This window comes from Eurosta solidaginis, chromosome 5 (assembly GCF_040869045.1).
Source record: "Eurosta solidaginis isolate ZX-2024a chromosome 5, ASM4086904v1, whole genome shotgun sequence".
In the NCBI taxonomy this organism is placed as follows: Eukaryota; Metazoa; Arthropoda; class Insecta; order Diptera; family Tephritidae; genus Eurosta; species Eurosta solidaginis.
In genome coordinates, this window is record NC_090323.1 from 185,203,202 (window position 1) to 185,220,775 (window position 17,574).

A 17,574-nucleotide genomic window follows, 5' to 3' on the forward strand; every position below is an offset into this window, starting at 1 on the left:
ACATTATCTGGTGGGGCTATATCGTGGGGTAGCAAAAGGCAACCCACAGTGACATTATCCACAACTGAGGCAGAATACATGGCTATGTTAGCGACAGTTCAGGAGGCGATATGGCTAAGACAATTCGGAAAAGAATTTGACCAATCCATCGGCCAGAAAGCGTTAAAAGTATTTTGCGACAACCAATCTGCCTTGGCTTTAGCGGAATCGGACTCATATCGGCCAAGATCCAAACACATAGATGTGCGATTCCATTTTATATGCGACCACGTTAAGTCAGGGACAATTGATGTACATTTTATTCTGTCGGAGGAAATGATAGCTGACTAACTAAGGCAGTATCCAACAAGTAAGGAAGGCTAAGTTCGGGTGTAACCGAACATTACATACTCAGTTGAGAGCTATGGAAACAAAATAAGGGAAAATCATCATGTAGGAAAATGAACCTAGGGTAACCCTGGAATGTGTTTGTATGACATGCGTATCAAATGGCAGGTATTAAAGAGTATTTTAAGAGGGAGTGGGCCTTAGTTCTATGGGTGGATGCCTTTTCGAGATATTGCCATTAAGGTGGGCCAGGGGTGACTCTAGAATTAATTTGTACGATATGGGTATCAAATGAAAGGTGTTAATGAGTATTTTAAAAGTGGGTGGGCCTTAGTCCTATGGGTGGACGCCTTTTCGAGATATCGCCATAAAGGTGGACCAGGGATGACTCTAGAATGCGTTTGTACAATATGGGTATCAAACGAAAGGTTTTAATGAGTATTGTAAAAGGGAGTGGGCCTTAGTTCTATGGGTGGACGCCTTTTCGAGATATCGATATAAAGGTGGACCAGGGGTGACTAGAATTTGTTTGTACGATATGGGTATCAAATGAAAGGTGTTAATGATTTTTTTAAAAGGAAGTGGGCCTTAGTTCTATAGGTGGACGCCTTTTCGAGATATCGGCATAAAGGTGGACCAGGGATGACTTTAGAATTTTTTTACGATATGGGTATCAAATGAAGGGTGTTAACGAGTATTTTAAAGGGAGTGGGCCTTAATTCTATAGGTGGACGCCTTTTCGGGATATCGTTATAAAGGTGGACCAGGGTTGACTCTAGAATGCGTTTGTACATTATGGGTATCAAACGAAAGGTGATAATGAGTATTTTAAAAGGGAGTGGGCCTTAGTTCTCTAGGTGGACGCCTTTTCGATATATCGCCATAAAGGTGGACCAGGGGTGACTCTATAGTGTGTTTGTACAATATGGGTGTCAAATTAAATGTATTAATAAGAATTTTAAAAGGAAGTGGTGGTAGTTGTATATGTGAAGGCGTTTTCGAGATATCGACCAAAATGTGGACCAGGGTGACCCAGAACATCATCTGTCGGGTACCGCTAATTTATTTATATATATAATACCACGAACAGTATTCCTGCCATGATTCCAAGGGCTTTTGATTTCGCCCTGCAGAACTTTTTCATTTTCTTCTACTTAATATGGAAGGTGTCACACCTATTTTACAAAGTTTTTTTCTAAAGTTATATTTTGCGTCAATAAACCAATCCAATTACCATGTTCCAACCCTTTTTTCGAATTTGGTATAGAATTATGGCACTTTTTTCATTTTTGGTAATTTTCGATATCGAAAAAGTGGACGTGGTCATAGTCAGATTTCGGCCATTTTTTATACCAATAGAAAGTGAGTTCAGATAATTATGTGAACTGAGTTTAGTAAAGATATATCGATTTTTGCTCAAGTTATCGTGTTAATGGCCGAGCGGAAGGACAGACGGTGGACTGTGTATAAAAACTGGGCGTGGCTTCAACCGATTTCGCCCTTTTTCACAGAAAACAGTTATCGTCCTAGAATCTAAGCCGCTACCAAATTTCACAAGGATTGGTAAATTTTTGTTCGACTTATGGCATTAAATGTATCCTAGACAAATCAAATGAAAAAGGGCGGAGCCACGCCCATTTTGAAATTTTCTTTTATTTTTGTATTTTGTTGCACCATATCATTACTGGAGTTGAATGTTGACATAATTTACTTATATACTGCAAAGATATTAAATTTTTTGTAAAAATTTCACTTTAAAAAAAAATTTTTTTTAAACGCGGGCGTGGTCGTTTTTATTAAGCATACATATAGTAATAGGAGTAACGTTCCTGCCAAATTTCATCATGATATCTTCAACGACTGCCAAATTACAGCTTACAAAACTTCTAAATTACCTTCTTTTAAAATTGGGCGGTGCCACGCTCATTGTCCAAAATTTTACTTATTTTATATTCTGTGTCATAAGTTCAACCCACCTACCAAGTTTCATCGCTTTATCCCTCTTTGGTAATGAATTATCGCAATTTTCGATTTTTCGAAATTTTCGATATCGAAAAAGTGGGCGTGGTTATAGTCCGATATCGTTCATTTTAAATAGCGATCTGAGATGAGCGCCCAGGAACCTACATACCAAATTTCGTCAAGATATCTCAAAATTTACTGAAGTTATCGTGTTAACGGACAGACGGACGGACGGACGGGCGTACATGGCTTAATCAAATTTGTTTTCGATACTGATGATTTTGATATATGGAAGTTTATATCTATCTCGATTCCTTTATACCTGTACAACCAACCGTTATCCAATCAAAGTTAATATAATCTGTGAGCTCTGCTGAAATGAGTATAAAAACAAGTAAGGGAGGTTAAGTTCGGCGTAACCGAACATTACATACTCAGTTGAGAGCTATGGTGACTACATAAGGGAAAATAACCATGTAGGAAAATGAACCGAGGGCAATCCTGGAATGTGTTTGCATGACATGTGTATCAAATGAAAGGTGTTAAAGAGTATTTTATGAGGGAGTGGGCCATAGTTCTATAGGTGGACGCCATTTAGGGATATCGCCATAAAGGTGGATCAGGGTTGACTCTAGAATTTGTTTGTACGATATGGGTATCAAATGAAAGGTATTACTGAGTATTTTAAAAGGGACTGATCCTTAGTTCCATAGGTGGACGCCGTTTCGAGATATCGCCATAAAGGTGGACAAGGGGTGACCCTAGAATTTGTTTGTACTATATGGGTATCAAATGAAAGGGGTTAATGAACATTTTAAAAGGGAGTGGGCCTTAGTTCTATAGGTGGACGCCTTTTCGAGATACCGCCATAGAGGTGGATCAGGGTTGACTCTAGAATTTGTTTGTACGATATGGGTATCAAATGAAAGGTGTTAATGAGTATTTTAAAAGGGACTGATCCTTAGTTCCACAGGTGGACGCCGTTTCGAGATATCGCCATAAAGGTGGACCAGGGGTGACCCTAGAATTTGTTTGTACGATATGGGTATCAAAAGAAAGGCGTTAATGAACATTTTAAAAGAGAGTGGGCCTTAGTTCTATAGGTGGACGCCTTTTCGAGATCCCGCCATAAAGGTGGACCAGGGGTGACTCTAGAATGCGTTTGTACAATATGGGTATCAAACGAAAGGTGTTAATGATTATTTCAAATGGCCGTGGGGTTTAGTTCTATAGGTGGACGCCTTTTCGAGATATCGCCATTATGGTGGACCAGGGGTGACTCTAGAATGTGTTTGTACGATATGGGTATCAAATTAAAGGTATTAATGAGGGTTTTAAAAGCGAGTGGTGGTAGTTGTATAGGTGGTCGCCTTTTCGCGATATCGGCATAAAGGTGGACCAGTAGCGGAATTCACTAACTTATAACGATGCGATTTGTTGAGATTTTAATTAACGATTTTGTCGCTTGCCTTATCGATTGTCTTATTCACTAACTTAGTTTTAACGAATCGAAATAAATTACTTTTAAATTTCGTTTTAATAGTATAAAGGTGGCAGCACAGCTTAACGAAACCTAAAAAATGCGAAAAGCATAAAAGGAGTGCCAAAAATAAATAAATTCCGCATACTAACTACTTTTAAAAGTTTTTACATATTTTAACAAAACGTAAGTAAATTCGGTTTTAATTTTTGTTCTCTGTTGATATCGCAGTTATTCTTGTACCCTTTAATTGACCATAAAGTTGAGAAATAATATCATGAGCCAAGTCTAGGGTTAGTCGGTACAGCTTTAGAAATGCCGTTGCATTCAAGTGGAATGGGTCATCTACTTCTCTATTTACCACTGGCGATGGACTTAGTAATTCTTCATTTTGTGATAAAACGTACGCCAAGTACTCAAATGCCATTTGATTTATAAATAAAGCAGCTTTTCGTGTTTGAAAGTATTTAATTAAAGTTTCAATTTTCTTTTTTAACTAAAATTGTCAGAAATATTAATATCGTGATTTTTAACGCAGCCTATTTACTTGCCGTTTATTTAACGACACAGCTGATCGTCGATAAACGAATATCGATACAAAATAGTTACTGAATAACGAAATTGTTATAGTTATCGATTCGCAAATAGAGCGATGGCAAATGTCGTTAAAAAAGTTAGTGAATTCCACCACAGGGTGACTCTAGAATGCGTTTGTACAATATGGGTATCAAACGAAAGGTGTTAATGAGTATTTTAAAAGAGCGTGGGGCTTAGTTCTATAGGTGGACGCCTTTTCGAGATATCGCCATAAAGGTGGACCAGGGGTGACTCTAGAATGTGTTTGTACGATATGGGTATCAAATTAAAGGTATTAATGGGTTTTAAAAGGGAGTGGTGGTAGTTGTATAGGTGGTCGCCTTTTCGGGATATCGGCATAAAGGTGGACCAGGAGTGACTCTAGAATGCGTTTGTACAATATGGCTATCAAACGAAAGGTGTTAATGAGTATTTTAAAGGGAGTGGGCCTTAGTTCTATAGGTGGACGCCTTTTCGAGATATCGCCATAAAGGTGGACCAGGGGTGACTCTAGAATGTTTTTGTACAATATGGGTATCAAACGAAAGGTGTTAATGAGTATTTTAAAAGGGCGTAGGGTTTAGTTCTATAGGTTAACGCCTTTTCGAGATATCGCCATAAAGGTGGACCAGGGGTGACTCTAGAATGTGTTTGTACGATATGGGTATCAAATTAAAGGTATTAATGAGGGTTTTAAAAGGGAGTGGTGGTAGTTGTATAGGTGGTCGCCTTTTCGAGATATCGGCATAAAGGTGGACCAGGGGTGACTCTAGAATGCGTTTGTACAATATGGGTATCAAACAAAAGGTGTTAATGAGTATTTTAAAAGGCAGAGGGCCTTAGTTCTATAAGTGGACGCCTTTTCGAGATATCGCCATAAAGGTGGACCATGGGTGAATCTAGAATGTGTTTGTACGATATGAGTATAAAATTAAAGGTATTAATGAGGGTTTTAAAAGGGAGTGTTGGTAGTTGTATAGGTGGTCGCTTTTTCGAGATATCGGCATAAAGGTGGACCAGGGGTGACTAGAATTTGCTTGTACGATATGGGTATCAAATAAAAGGTGTTAATGAGTATTTTAAAAGGGAGTGATCCTTAGTTCCATAGGTGGACGCCGTTTCGAGATATCGCCATAAAGGTGGATCAGGGGTGACCCTAGAATGTGTTTGTACGATATGGGTATCAAATTAAAGGTATTAATGAGGGTTTTAAAAGGGAGTGGTGGTAGTTGTATAGGTGGTCGCCTTTTCGGGATATCGGCATAAAGGTGGACCAGGAGTGACTCTAGAATGCGTTTGTACAATATGGATATCAAACGAAAGGTGTTAATGAGTATTTTAAATGGAGTGGGCCTTAGTTCTATAGGTGGACGCCTTTTCGAGATATCGCCATAAAGGTGGACCAGGGGTGACTCTAGAATGTGTTTGTACAATATGGGTATCAAACGAAAGGTGTTAATGAGTATTTTAAAAGGGTGTAGGGCTTAGTTCTATAGGTTAACGCCTTTTCGAGATATCGCCATAAAGGTGGACCAGGGGTGACTCTAGAATGTGTTTGTACAATATGGGTATCAAACGAAAGGTGTTAATGAGTATTTTAAAAGGGCGTAGGGCTTAGTTCTATAGGTTAACGCCTTTTCGAGATATCGCCATAAAGGTGGACCAGGGTTGACTCTAGAATGTGTTTGTACGATATGGGTATCAAATTAAAGGTATTAATGAGGGTTTTAAAAGGGAGTGGTGGTAGTTGTATAGGTGGTCGCCTTTTCGAGATATCGGCATAAAGGTGGACCAGGGGTGACTCTAGAATGTGTTTGTACAATATGGGTATCAAACGAAAGGTGTTAATTAGTATTTTAAAAGGGCGTAGGGCTTAGTTCTATAGGTTAACGCCTTTTCGAGATATCGCCATAAAGGTGGACCAGGGGTGACTCTAGAATGTGTTTGTACGATATGGGTATCAAATTAAAGGTACTAATAAGAATTTTAAAAGGGAGTGGTGGTAGTTGTATATGTGAAGGCGTTTTCGAGATATCAACCAAAATGTGGACCAGGGTGACCCAGAACATCATCTGTCGGGTACCGCTAATTTATTTATATATATAATACCACGAACAGTATTCCTGCCAAGATTTCAAGGGTTTTTTATATCGCCCTGCAGAACTTTTTCATTTTCTTCTACTTAATATGGTAGGTGTCACACCCATTTTACAAAATTTTTTTCTAAAGTTATATTTTGCGTCAATAAACCAATCCAATTACCATGTTTCATCCCTTTTTTCGTATTTGGTATAGAATTATGGCATTTTTTTCATTTTTCGTAATTTTCGATATCGAAAAAGTGGGCGTGGTCATAGTCGGATTTCGGCCATTTTTCATGATTAAGCATACATATAGTAATACGAGTAACGTTCCTACCAAATTTCATCATGATATCTTCAACTACTGCCAAATTACCGCTTGCAGAACTTTTAAATTATCTTCTTTTAAAAGTTGGCGGTGCCACGCCCATTGTCCAAAATTTTACTAACTTTCTATTCTGCGCCATAAGTTCAACTTTTTCGGTCTTCCGAAATTTTCGATATCGAAAAAGTGGGCGTGGTTATAGTCTGATATCGTTCATTTTAAATAGCGATCTGAGATGAGTGCCCAGGAACCTACATACCAAATTTCATCAAGATACCTCAAAATTAACTCAAGTTATCGTGTTAACGGACAGACGGACGGACGGACGGACATGGCTCAATCAAATTTTTTTTCGATCCTGATGATTTTGATATATGAAAGTCTATATCTATCTCGATTCCTTTATACCTGTACAACCAACCGTTATCCAAAGTTAATATACTCTGTGAGCCCTGCTCAACTGAGTATAAAAAATATGAGAAATCCGATGTTATATACCGGATTCCTTGCAAAAATGACGGGTCCTACGTATGCCCTAAGGTATAAGTTGGTACTACTAAGTCCAGACTAAAAACAAGGATTTCCGCGCATAAATCAAATTTAAAAAATCGCGACCACCCTAATGAAAACAAAACAGGTTTAAGCTGGAGTCATTGGTGCCGTATGTCGTATCGCTGTATCCGTATCCCTAACGTAATCAGCTGTTTATCGTTACGACGGAAACCAAAACCCAATTGGCTGGCTACGATACGGTTACGACCTTATACGGCCCATACACGACACAAAAGCCATGCGCAAATATAAAACGACGAAATTTGTGCAAAGGAGAATTTTGACATACACGGCTCAAAAACTCTGCGCAATATTCATTTTTAAACTAGCGCAACAAACGAATCATGTGTTCTAATTGCATAAAGAAGGCAAGTGCGGCTTTACTTCTTTCGATTGCATTAAAAAGAAAGAAAAGAAAGCAAAAGGGTAAACGGATTTGGTCACAATTGTGGTATAAAAAACGAAATGTATTGGGACAGAAAAAATTACTTCGGGAACTTGAGTTTACGTCTCAACGTGACTTTAAAAATTATGTAAGAATGGATAAAGAAACATTTGAAGTACTTTTGTCTAAAGTAGCGCATCGAATTAATAAACGAGACACTGTGATGAGGAAAGCTATTCCTGCGCGTCATCGTTTAACTTTAACATTGCGTTTTTTGGCAAGCGGCAATAGTTTTGAGGACCTAAAATTCCTTACAGCAATTTCTCCACAAGCTATCGGCAAGATTGTAAGCGAGACTTGTGATGCTATAATAGAAGAGCTAAAAGACTACATAAAGGTATTTGTTACATATTTTAAACAATTAGTACATTTCAATCATCTTACAGTTGCCAACAAATGAAAACGAGTGGAAGATGGAAGCAAACGCCTTTAACCAGCGATGGAATTTTCTCCACTGCAGCGGTGCGATTGACGGCAAGCACGTTAACATAAAAAAACCACCTGGGTCGGGGTCGTTTTACTTTAATTATAAAAAGCATTTCTCTATTATTATGATGGCTGTAGTAAACGCAAATTATGAATTTTTGATGGTCGATGTTGGTGCAAATGGAAGAGCTTCAGATGCTGGTTTATTTAGTCAAACCAAGTTTTTCAAGCAGCGTAAAGAAAATAAATTACGACTACCAAAACCTGAATTGCTTCCAGGATATAATGAAAAAATGCCATTTGTGTTTGTTGCTGACGACGCATTTCCACTAATGGAAAATATAATGAAACCTTTCAGCCACAACTCCCTCGAAAAGAGTGATATAATATTTAATTATAGGCTATCGCGCGCACGTGGATTGGTCGAAAAGGTTTTCGGAATCTTGGTTTCGCGTTTTAGAATCCTTTTGAATACTTTAAATTTCTCGCCAGATAAATCCACAAAATTTGTTTTGGCGTGTTGTTATTTGCACAACTTCTTGCGTAAATCAAAATGTGAAACATATTTTACTGCTGAGCCCTGTTCAAATGTGGAAACCACAGAAGCTTTCGAAACACCTGGATCGCAAGAAAAGGGAGATGTCTTAGATTCTTTAAGTTCCACAGCAATTAGAAATACATCCGCAAATGCAAAACATATGAGAAACAAATTTAGAATATATTTTAGTTCTGTTGGCACGGTTCCATGGCAAGATAAAGTGTATAATAAACTCGTAAACAAAAATGCCAATAGTAATAGGCAACTAATATAATATGTATTAACATTTGTATTTATGAGTCAAAATAAAAAAATGTATGAACCAACCAGTGGTTAATTATGGGTACCTCAAGTTCCCTTCCCTACCAGAAGTAGTTACCATAGCATCGTACGCCGGGGGGTGTACACAATGGTAACAGAAATAAAAAGGAAAAATAAAATTGCTTTAGCGCAGGCAGTCGAAGTTATCTGAGTTTTTTTTCTAATTGAAAACAGTTTAGATCCAGTACTCAGGGAACAGTACCCAAAACTTGTGGAAGAGGAACGCATACTCCCCAGGGAAACACGAGTCACTCTGGCTCAACTTCGTTCTGGATACTGTAACAGGTTAAACTCTTACATATCCAGAATCAACCCCGACATACAAAATGTATGCCCCGCTTGCAATGTGTCCACACATGACACCAACCATCTCTTTAATTGTAATGTGGAACCAACGCCTCTAACACCCCTTTCACTATGGTCCACCCCTGTCGAAACAGCAAGTTTCCTTGGACTCCCGTTAGAGGATATTGATGACAATTTGTGATCGGTCGCAGCTATTAGGTGGGGCGAAACATTGCTACAACAACAAAAACTAGTTTACGGGGCAAATTTATACCACCCGATTGAATGGAAGAAAAAATTTTAGATGAACTTAAGAAACCCTTTCCAACAAGTAAAAAAAGATGTCCAAAGTTCAGTGAACGCAGTGATACAAACCCATCGGTATGATAATTATGATTAAATTTACAGTGTAACATTTTTATTTAAACCTATTAAATACAAACAATAGCTTTTCTAATGTTTGCTAAATGCTTACACATTTCTAATACGAAATACTTCCAGCAATTTCAAATGTTTCTCCAAACACATCAACACCTTATAAATAGCTTATATGTACATGTCCTTTAAAACTTGTCTCAAACCACTTGCAGCTGCAGCGTACGCTCCTCCATTTGCTTTGGCCTTGCATTATCGTAACGTACAAATTTATTAACTTGGAATGCTTCATCTTCATGATAATCTGTATCTACAACAAATACATCAACCACTTTTTCTATAATATACTGTTCCTTTTGTAGTATATTTGTTAGTAGCAACGGACTAATTTTGATAAGACCCAAACGCGCTGGACACACCGTAAGCGGAAATTCACGTTGTTCACCTGATGCTAATTTACCAATTGAAAACTCTGCAGCACCACTATAATCACAATTGAGTTCAAGTTGAGTTTCTAATTTGACGACTAAATCCATTGGACGTTCTGCAGTATTGGACAAACGACAAACAAACGTAAAAGCTTCACCTATTTTGACAATATTTTGTGCATCAATAACTTCGAGGCGTACATCTTTGTATTCAAAGGGCTGAAATATAAAACCAATGGTAAAATTAATATTGTTATTGAATCAACTATTTCAGTGTTCTTGATATGCACATACCAATCGTTGCAATTGATTCGTTTGCAAACGTCCTTTTTCGCCAAGATTCGAGCGCCATACAATATCTAATTTTCCAACAGTGTTCTCTAGTCGCAGGGTTTTAATGTATTAGATTGTAAATCGGCTTTAACAGTAACACCATCCACAGAATAGGTGGTTATGCACACAAATGTAGCTAGCAAATGTTTCACCTGCAATAAAAAAAAGATCGCATTATCACCTACAAATGCTGCAGGACATCTGAAAATTTTACCTAAATATATGGAACCGAAAGATTGTGGCAATAAGATGAATTTTAGCTTTTTAGCGTTCTATTGCTGTAATCAGCACTCCTTATTTTCCACAGTGCTGGTAATTCACGACACAAGTCAAAAAACTGGCACCAGAAGCGTTTATTTTCCATTTTATTTATAATTACGCTTTTTCACTTTTATTGAATTCCTGGTACAAGCTAGATATGGTCTTTACGCCTTCGATAATAAAATTTTTAAGCGATGTTATGTTATCAGAAACCACAGGTAAACTGTATAACATTCACCTCACACGAAGAAAAAAGCATGTGCAATTTTTGCAGCATGCGTAAATATCAAAATCGTTTTGATTTTAGCGCAGTTCTCTGCACAAATAGCGCAAACACTGCACACACCGGGCAAATCCTTGTGCAAATTGGTAATTGGCACAAGGATACTTGTGCCGTGTAATTAGCGTATAAAAAGAATGTAAAGTAATATTATACATATGACATAAGCAAATATTAGCAGGGTTGCCATATCAGTTATTGTTAACAGTATCTTTTGTTGTAATGCTTCTCCTGTAGCATTATTGGTACCATGGCGGAACGATACAAGGTAGCAGCATGGTTACATACCTACAAACATATATAAAAATTCTATGTACTTTGTTTTTGTAAATTCGATGGCCAAATATCAAAATCGTACTGCGCTGTATGTATCAAATCAAATAAAAAAGTTTATAATCAGCTATCCCATGCTGCCACCTTGTATCGTTCCGCCATTATTGCTACGTTCTCAAAATCTGGAGTGTGCCCGGTTTCTCTGCAATGCTGACCATGGTTCAACTACATACATATATGGTTGGCTCATCTGTACAATAACAAAATATGTCTGTTCAAACTGTCAAAATCTGTGTATTGGTGTTTGTGCGAATGGTATGGAATGGAAACATAAAACTTAGCAGTTTTTGTATGTGTAAGAAAATGTTGCCAATGTCAAAGAGGATAAATATAATAAGAGCCGTCACTGGTTATTTTTTAGGCATTTACTCGATGTAAACTGTGAGGTAGTCGCTACTTTTTTTTTGGCGAGATGTTTATAAATGTCTTCTATACATTTTCATAGGGTATTTGTGTTGCATAAAGTGACAACACCGCATGGATAAATGGAAGGAAATTCAAAAATGTCCCTCATAAAACAAAAGTAGCGACTACCTCACAGTTTACATCGAGTAAATGCTTAAAAAATAACGAGTGACGGCTCTTATTATATTTATCCTCTTTGCCAATGTGTTGGTTTCATTTTGAGTTTGCCATCTCAGTTGACAATCCCATCGACCATGCAATGAAATAAATAAAATCAGATGATGAGATGAGCCAACCAATAATTGAGCCATGAATGCTGACTTAAAGCTGCTTTGTTTTCATTAGGGTGGTCGCGATTTTTTAAATTTGATTATGCGCGGAAATCCTTGTTTTTAGTCTGAGCTTAGTAATATCAACGTATACCTTAGGGCATAGGACCCCTCATTTTTGCAAGGAATCCGGTATATAACGTCGGATTTGTCATATTTTTATACTCAGTTGAGCAGAGCTCACAGAGTATATTAACTTTGATTGGATAACGGTTGGTTGTACAGGTATAAAGGAATCGAGATAGATATAGACTTCCATATATCAAAATCATCAGTATCGAAAAAAAATTTTATTGAGCCATGTCCGTCTGTCCGTCCGTCCGTCCTTCTGTCCGTTAACACGATAACTTGGGTAAATTTTCAGGTATCTTGATGAAATTTGGTATGTAGGTTCCTGGGCACTCGTCTCTGATCGCTGTTTAAAATGAACGATATCGGACTATAACCACGCCCACTTTTTCATTATCGAAAATTTCGAAAAACCGAAAAAGACGGATAAAGCGGATAAAGCGATGAAACTTGGTAGGTGAGTTGAACTTATGATGGAGAATAGAAAATTGGTAAAATTTTTGACAATGGGCGTGGCATCGCCCACTTTTAAAAGAAGGTAATTTAAAAGTTTTGCAAGCTGTAATTTGGCAGTCGTTAAAGATATCATAATGAAATTTGGCAGGAACGTTACTCCTATTACTATATGAATGCTTAATAAAAATTAGCAAAATCGGAGAACGACCCCGCCCACTTTAAAGAAAAGTCAAATTTTTTTTTTAAAGTCAAATTTTAACAAAAAATTTAATATCTTTACAGTATCTGATATACTTATGTCAACATTCGACTCCAATAATGATATGGTGCAATAAAGTACAAAAATAAAAGAAAATTTCAAAATGGGCGTGGCTTAGCCCCTTTTCATTTAATTTTTCTAGGATACTTTTTATGCCATAAGTCGAACAAAAATTTAGCAATCCTTGTGAAATTTGGTAGGGTCTTAGATTCTAGGAGGATAACTGTTTTCTGTGAAAAAGGGCGAAATCGGTTGAAGCCACGCCCAGTTTTATACACAGCCGGCCGTCTGTCCTCCGCTCGGCCGTTAACACGATAACTTGAGCAAAAATCGATATATCTTTACTGAACTGACTTTGTATTGGTGTAAAAAATGGCCGAAATCCGACTTGACCACGCCCACTTTTTTGATATCGAAAGTTACGAAAAATGAAAAAAATGCCATTATTCTATACCAAATACGAAAAAAGGATGAAACATGGTAATTGGATTGGTTTATTGACGCAAAATATAACTTTAGAAAAAAACTTTGCAAAATGGGTGTGACACCTACCATATTAAGTAGAAGAAAATGAAAAAGTTCTGCAGGGCGAAATCAAAAGCCTTTGGAATCTTGGCAGGAATACTATTCGTGGTATTACATATATAAATAAATTAGCGGTACCCGACAGATGGTGTTCTGGGTCACCCTGGTCCACATTTTGGTCAATATCTCGAAAACGCCTTCACATATACAACTACCACCACTCCCTTTTAAAATACTCATTAACACCTTTCGGTTGATACCCATATTGTACAAACGAATTCTAGAGTCACCCCTGGTCCACCTTTATGGTGATATCTCGAAAAGGCGTCCACCTATAGAACTAAGGCCCACTCCCTTTTAAAATACTCATTAAGACTTTTCATTTGATACCCATATCGTACAAACAAATTCTAGTCACCCCTGGTCCACCTTTATGGCGATATCTCGAAAAGAAGTCCACCTATAGAACTAAGGCCCACTCCCTTTTAAAATACTCATTAACACCTTTCATTTGATACCCATATCGTACAAACAAATTCTAGAGTCACCCCTGGTCCACCTTAATGGCGATATATCGAAAAGGCGTCCAGCTATAGAACTAAGGCCCACTTCCTTTTAAAATACTCATTAACACTTTTCATTAACACGCTTTTATTAGCTTGGCCTGTATGTAGCGGAATCTTAGAGCTTAATTTTCACCGGTTTCTAGAATTCTGATTAATTTGAAACTTTGCATACGTATCAAGGACCGATGACAATGCATTAATGTGATGGTGGGTTGACATAAGGTCAACGGCCATAAGGTCAATTGGCCTTATTACCACTTTGAACGGCCATAAGTTTGATTGAAACTTTGCACACATATCAAGGCTCGATGACAATGCATTAATATGATGGTGTGTTGACATAAGGTCAACGGCCATAAGGTCAATTGGCCTTATTACCAATTTGAATGGCCATAAGTTTGATTGAAACTTTGCACACATATCAAGGCTCGATGACAATGCATTAATATGATGTTGTGTTGACATAAGGTCAACAGCCATAAAGTCAATTGGCCTTATTACCACTTTGAATGGCCATGAGTTTGATTGAAACTTTGCACACGTATCAAGGGTCGATGACAATGCATTAATGTGATGGTGTGGTAACATAAGATCAACGGCCATAAGGTCAATTGGCCTTATTACCACTTTGAATGGCCATAAGTTTGATTGAAACTTTGCACACGTATCAAGGCTCGATGACAATGCAATAATGTGATGGTGGGTTGACATAAGTTTAACGGACATAAGGTCAATTGAACTTATCACCACCACAAATGGCCATAGATTTGAAATCTTCCACATAATGCGAAAAACGCATTCCTTTATTAATGATAGAAGTGGATGCATGGCACATCTACGAAAGAGCATACTGGAGCCCTTTCTTAACACGCTTTTATTAGCTTGGCCTGTATGTAGCGGAATTTTTGAGCTTAATTTTCACCGGTTTCTAGAAGTCTGATTAATTTGAAACTTTGCATACGTATCAAGGACCGACGACAATGCATTAATGTGATGGTGTGGTGACATAAGGTCAACGGCCATAAGGTCAATTGGCCTTATTACCACTTTGAACGGCCATAAGTTTGATTGAAACTTTGCACACATATCAAGGCTCGATGACAATGCATTAATATGATGGTGTGTTGACATAAGGTCAACGGCCATAAGGTCAATTGGCCTTATTACCAATTTGAATGGCCATAAGTTTGATTGAAACTTTGCACACATATCAAGGCTCGATCACAATGCATTAATATGATGGTGTGTTGACATAAGGTCAATGGCCATAAGGTCAATTGGCCTTATTACCACTTTGAACGGCCATAACTTTGATTGAAACTTTGCATACATATCAAGGCTCGATGACAATACATTAATATGATGGTGTGTTGACATAAGGTGAACGGCCACAAGGTCAATTGGCCTTATTACCACTTTGAATGGCTATAGGTTTGATCTGCCGACCCTTGGCAATTTCGGCGAAAGACCGCGTCCAGATTCCCTGCGTCTTGGCCCTTTTCGGTGCCGTGGGGTTGGATTCATCCATGGACCGTGGCGTTTCGAGGTTTCACCACTCTCGACTAAAATTTTTAAAATTATTTGAACTAAAAAAATAAAAATAAATAATAGTTTAAAAAAACTAAAAAAACACGCTTTTATAGCAAACCGAACTAAAAAATAGAAGATAAATTTCAATTAAAAAGTGTTTATATAACAGTAGTAGAAGGTTAAACAATCGTTTATAGTTAATCACCTCAAAATAAAATTATAATAAAATTTAAGTTATTAACAGAATAATTTAATTCAGAGTAAAAAGCGTGGGGTGCATTTGACTACATTTCATATGTTCCCTCTCAGATAGTTCACTTCACTTCACTTCATTTATTAATCATTTTCTTAATGCTATGTACATATTTTAAATTTCCATATTGTATTCAACACATTAACTATAACATAGCTTACGAAAGGTAGATGGCAATTATTATTTTAAGAATTAAAATAGTACTAATGCCATTTTCAATAATTATATACTGTTTTTGTTTTTGTGTGGGGTGTACATTAAATATTTACTAATACTAAAAAATTTTATTAAAAAAGAACTTCAGGTAAAATTATTTTTATATTTTTAATTTTTTATAAAATCGCCCTCAGCAGCGATTCCAGTTCATAATGATTATGTCCAAGCAGATACAGTTTAACTGTTTTTTGAAAGAAGTTAAAATTTCTAATAACCTGTACAGTGTTAGGAAGGGAGTTGAAGAACTTGCGCGACGTGTAAATATAAAAGCTTCTAAAGTGTGATGTTCTAGAATACGGAATTTGTACAGTTGGAAGTATATTCCTACGTAAGTTATAGACTTCTGAGGGAAAGCTTTCCAAGTAACCTGAACGAATAAAGAAAATACTCATGACTTTATATAAATACAAATGACGGCACGGTAGTATATCCAGTCTCCTAAAAAGCGGCATAGAGTGTGATCTATATTTTGCACTACAGATACGTCTAATAATTCCCTTTTGAATCGTTACAAGTGGTGACAGTTTATTTGCCGAGGCGCCACCCCAGCAGCTGATACCATATTGAAGTTTAGATTGGAATATGCTGTAGTAAACAGTTTTTAAAGTAGATACAGTGCAACACTTTTTGAGACGATAGAACTGCCTAGTAGTATAGAGAAAATACTGTTTCAATGTATGGATGTGCGCAGACCAATTCACACGATTGCCAATTATTATACCAAGATATTTAAAATTCTCAACAACATCAACTCTGAAACAGTTGTCGCTGCATTGAATATTGCAATCGAAAGAACTTATCGCAACATTCTGAGTGCACTCCATATGGTGTAAGTTAAATCGGAGGCATTCTTCGGCATGAAATATAATATCACAGCTAGGTAGTTCTTTGGCAACATGGCTAAAATACATAAGTTTCGTTTTATTACTAACAAGTAGTTTCTGTGAAGCAAACCAAGCTCTCAGCAAATGCAAATCAAAGTTAATGTCACATATTAATTCAAGTTCACTAGTTGTACTGTACGCAATGGCCAGATCATCTGCAACCGCAGTTGTTTTGCCCTTAAATGGCAGGGAAAATATTGAATTGATGTATATTAGGAACAATATTGGACCAAGAACAGAACCTTGGGGTACTCCCAGATTTACAAACAGTGGGCTACTGTAACTGCTATCTACTTTTACTCTTTGTATTCTGTTAGAAAGATAGGATTTAAACCAGTTATGAATAAAGCCTCGGAGGCCTGCATGGTGTATTTTATCCAAGAGAATATCTCTATCGACCATGTCAAAGGCTTTTTTACATCAACAAATAGGCCAGCGCAGTCTCTTTTACCGTCCAGAGCTCTGTAAATATTTGTGCAGAAACTCAGCAGAGCGTCTTCTGTTGATAAGCCGGAACGAAATCCAAACTGCATAGGACTGAAAAAGTTTGAATTGTCTAGAAAGTTTAAAATTCTTTTTTTGACTGCTTTTTCAAATACTTTCTATAAAGCTGAGAGTAGCGATATGGGTCTATAGTTGTTTGCATCCCTCTTGTCCCCCTTTTTGAAAATCGGAATAACAACAGCGCTTTTAAGGATATCAGGAAAAATCCCTTGAGTAATACTGGCATTGAATAAGTATTTCAATATATCAA

General features: G+C 37.2%; 3 protein-coding genes across 22 annotated transcripts in view; 2 read left to right on the forward strand and 1 right to left on the reverse strand.

The window, feature by feature from the left end:
* The window catches only part of LOC137251808 (FGGY carbohydrate kinase domain-containing protein), a 204,417-nt gene that overhangs the window by 120,808 nt on the left and 66,035 nt on the right, over window positions 1-17,574 (forward strand). The window lies entirely within an intron of this gene.
* The window catches only part of LOC137251811 (probable trafficking protein particle complex subunit 13 homolog), a 121,150-nt gene that overhangs the window by 73,186 nt on the left and 30,390 nt on the right, over window positions 1-17,574 (reverse strand). For 4 of the 16 annotated variants that reach the window (XM_067786688.1, XM_067786687.1, XM_067786686.1 and 1 more), the window contains 2 exons: window positions 10,416-10,606; window positions 9,638-10,340 (listed from right to left, as the gene is read on the reverse strand). The exons of 11 other annotated variants lie outside the window; for them this stretch is intronic. In XM_067786688.1, the coding sequence (XP_067642789.1) occupies window positions 9,894-10,229 (336 nt within the window). In that variant the 5' untranslated portion in view covers window positions 10,230-10,340; window positions 10,416-10,606 and the 3' untranslated portion in view covers window positions 9,638-9,893. Of the gene's footprint in view, window positions 1-9,637; window positions 10,341-10,415; window positions 10,607-10,668; window positions 11,069-17,574 lie in introns of those variants that run through there. One more of the 16 variants, XM_067786684.1, reaches the window with a different exon arrangement.
* Window positions 7,616-8,986, forward strand: LOC137252945 (putative nuclease HARBI1). Its single transcript, XM_067789112.1, has 2 exons — window positions 7,616-8,085; window positions 8,135-8,986. Exons 1-2 carry the CDS (start codon window positions 7,648-7,650, stop codon window positions 8,984-8,986), a joined length of 1,290 nt encoding a protein of 429 aa, XP_067645213.1. The 5' UTR covers window positions 7,616-7,647.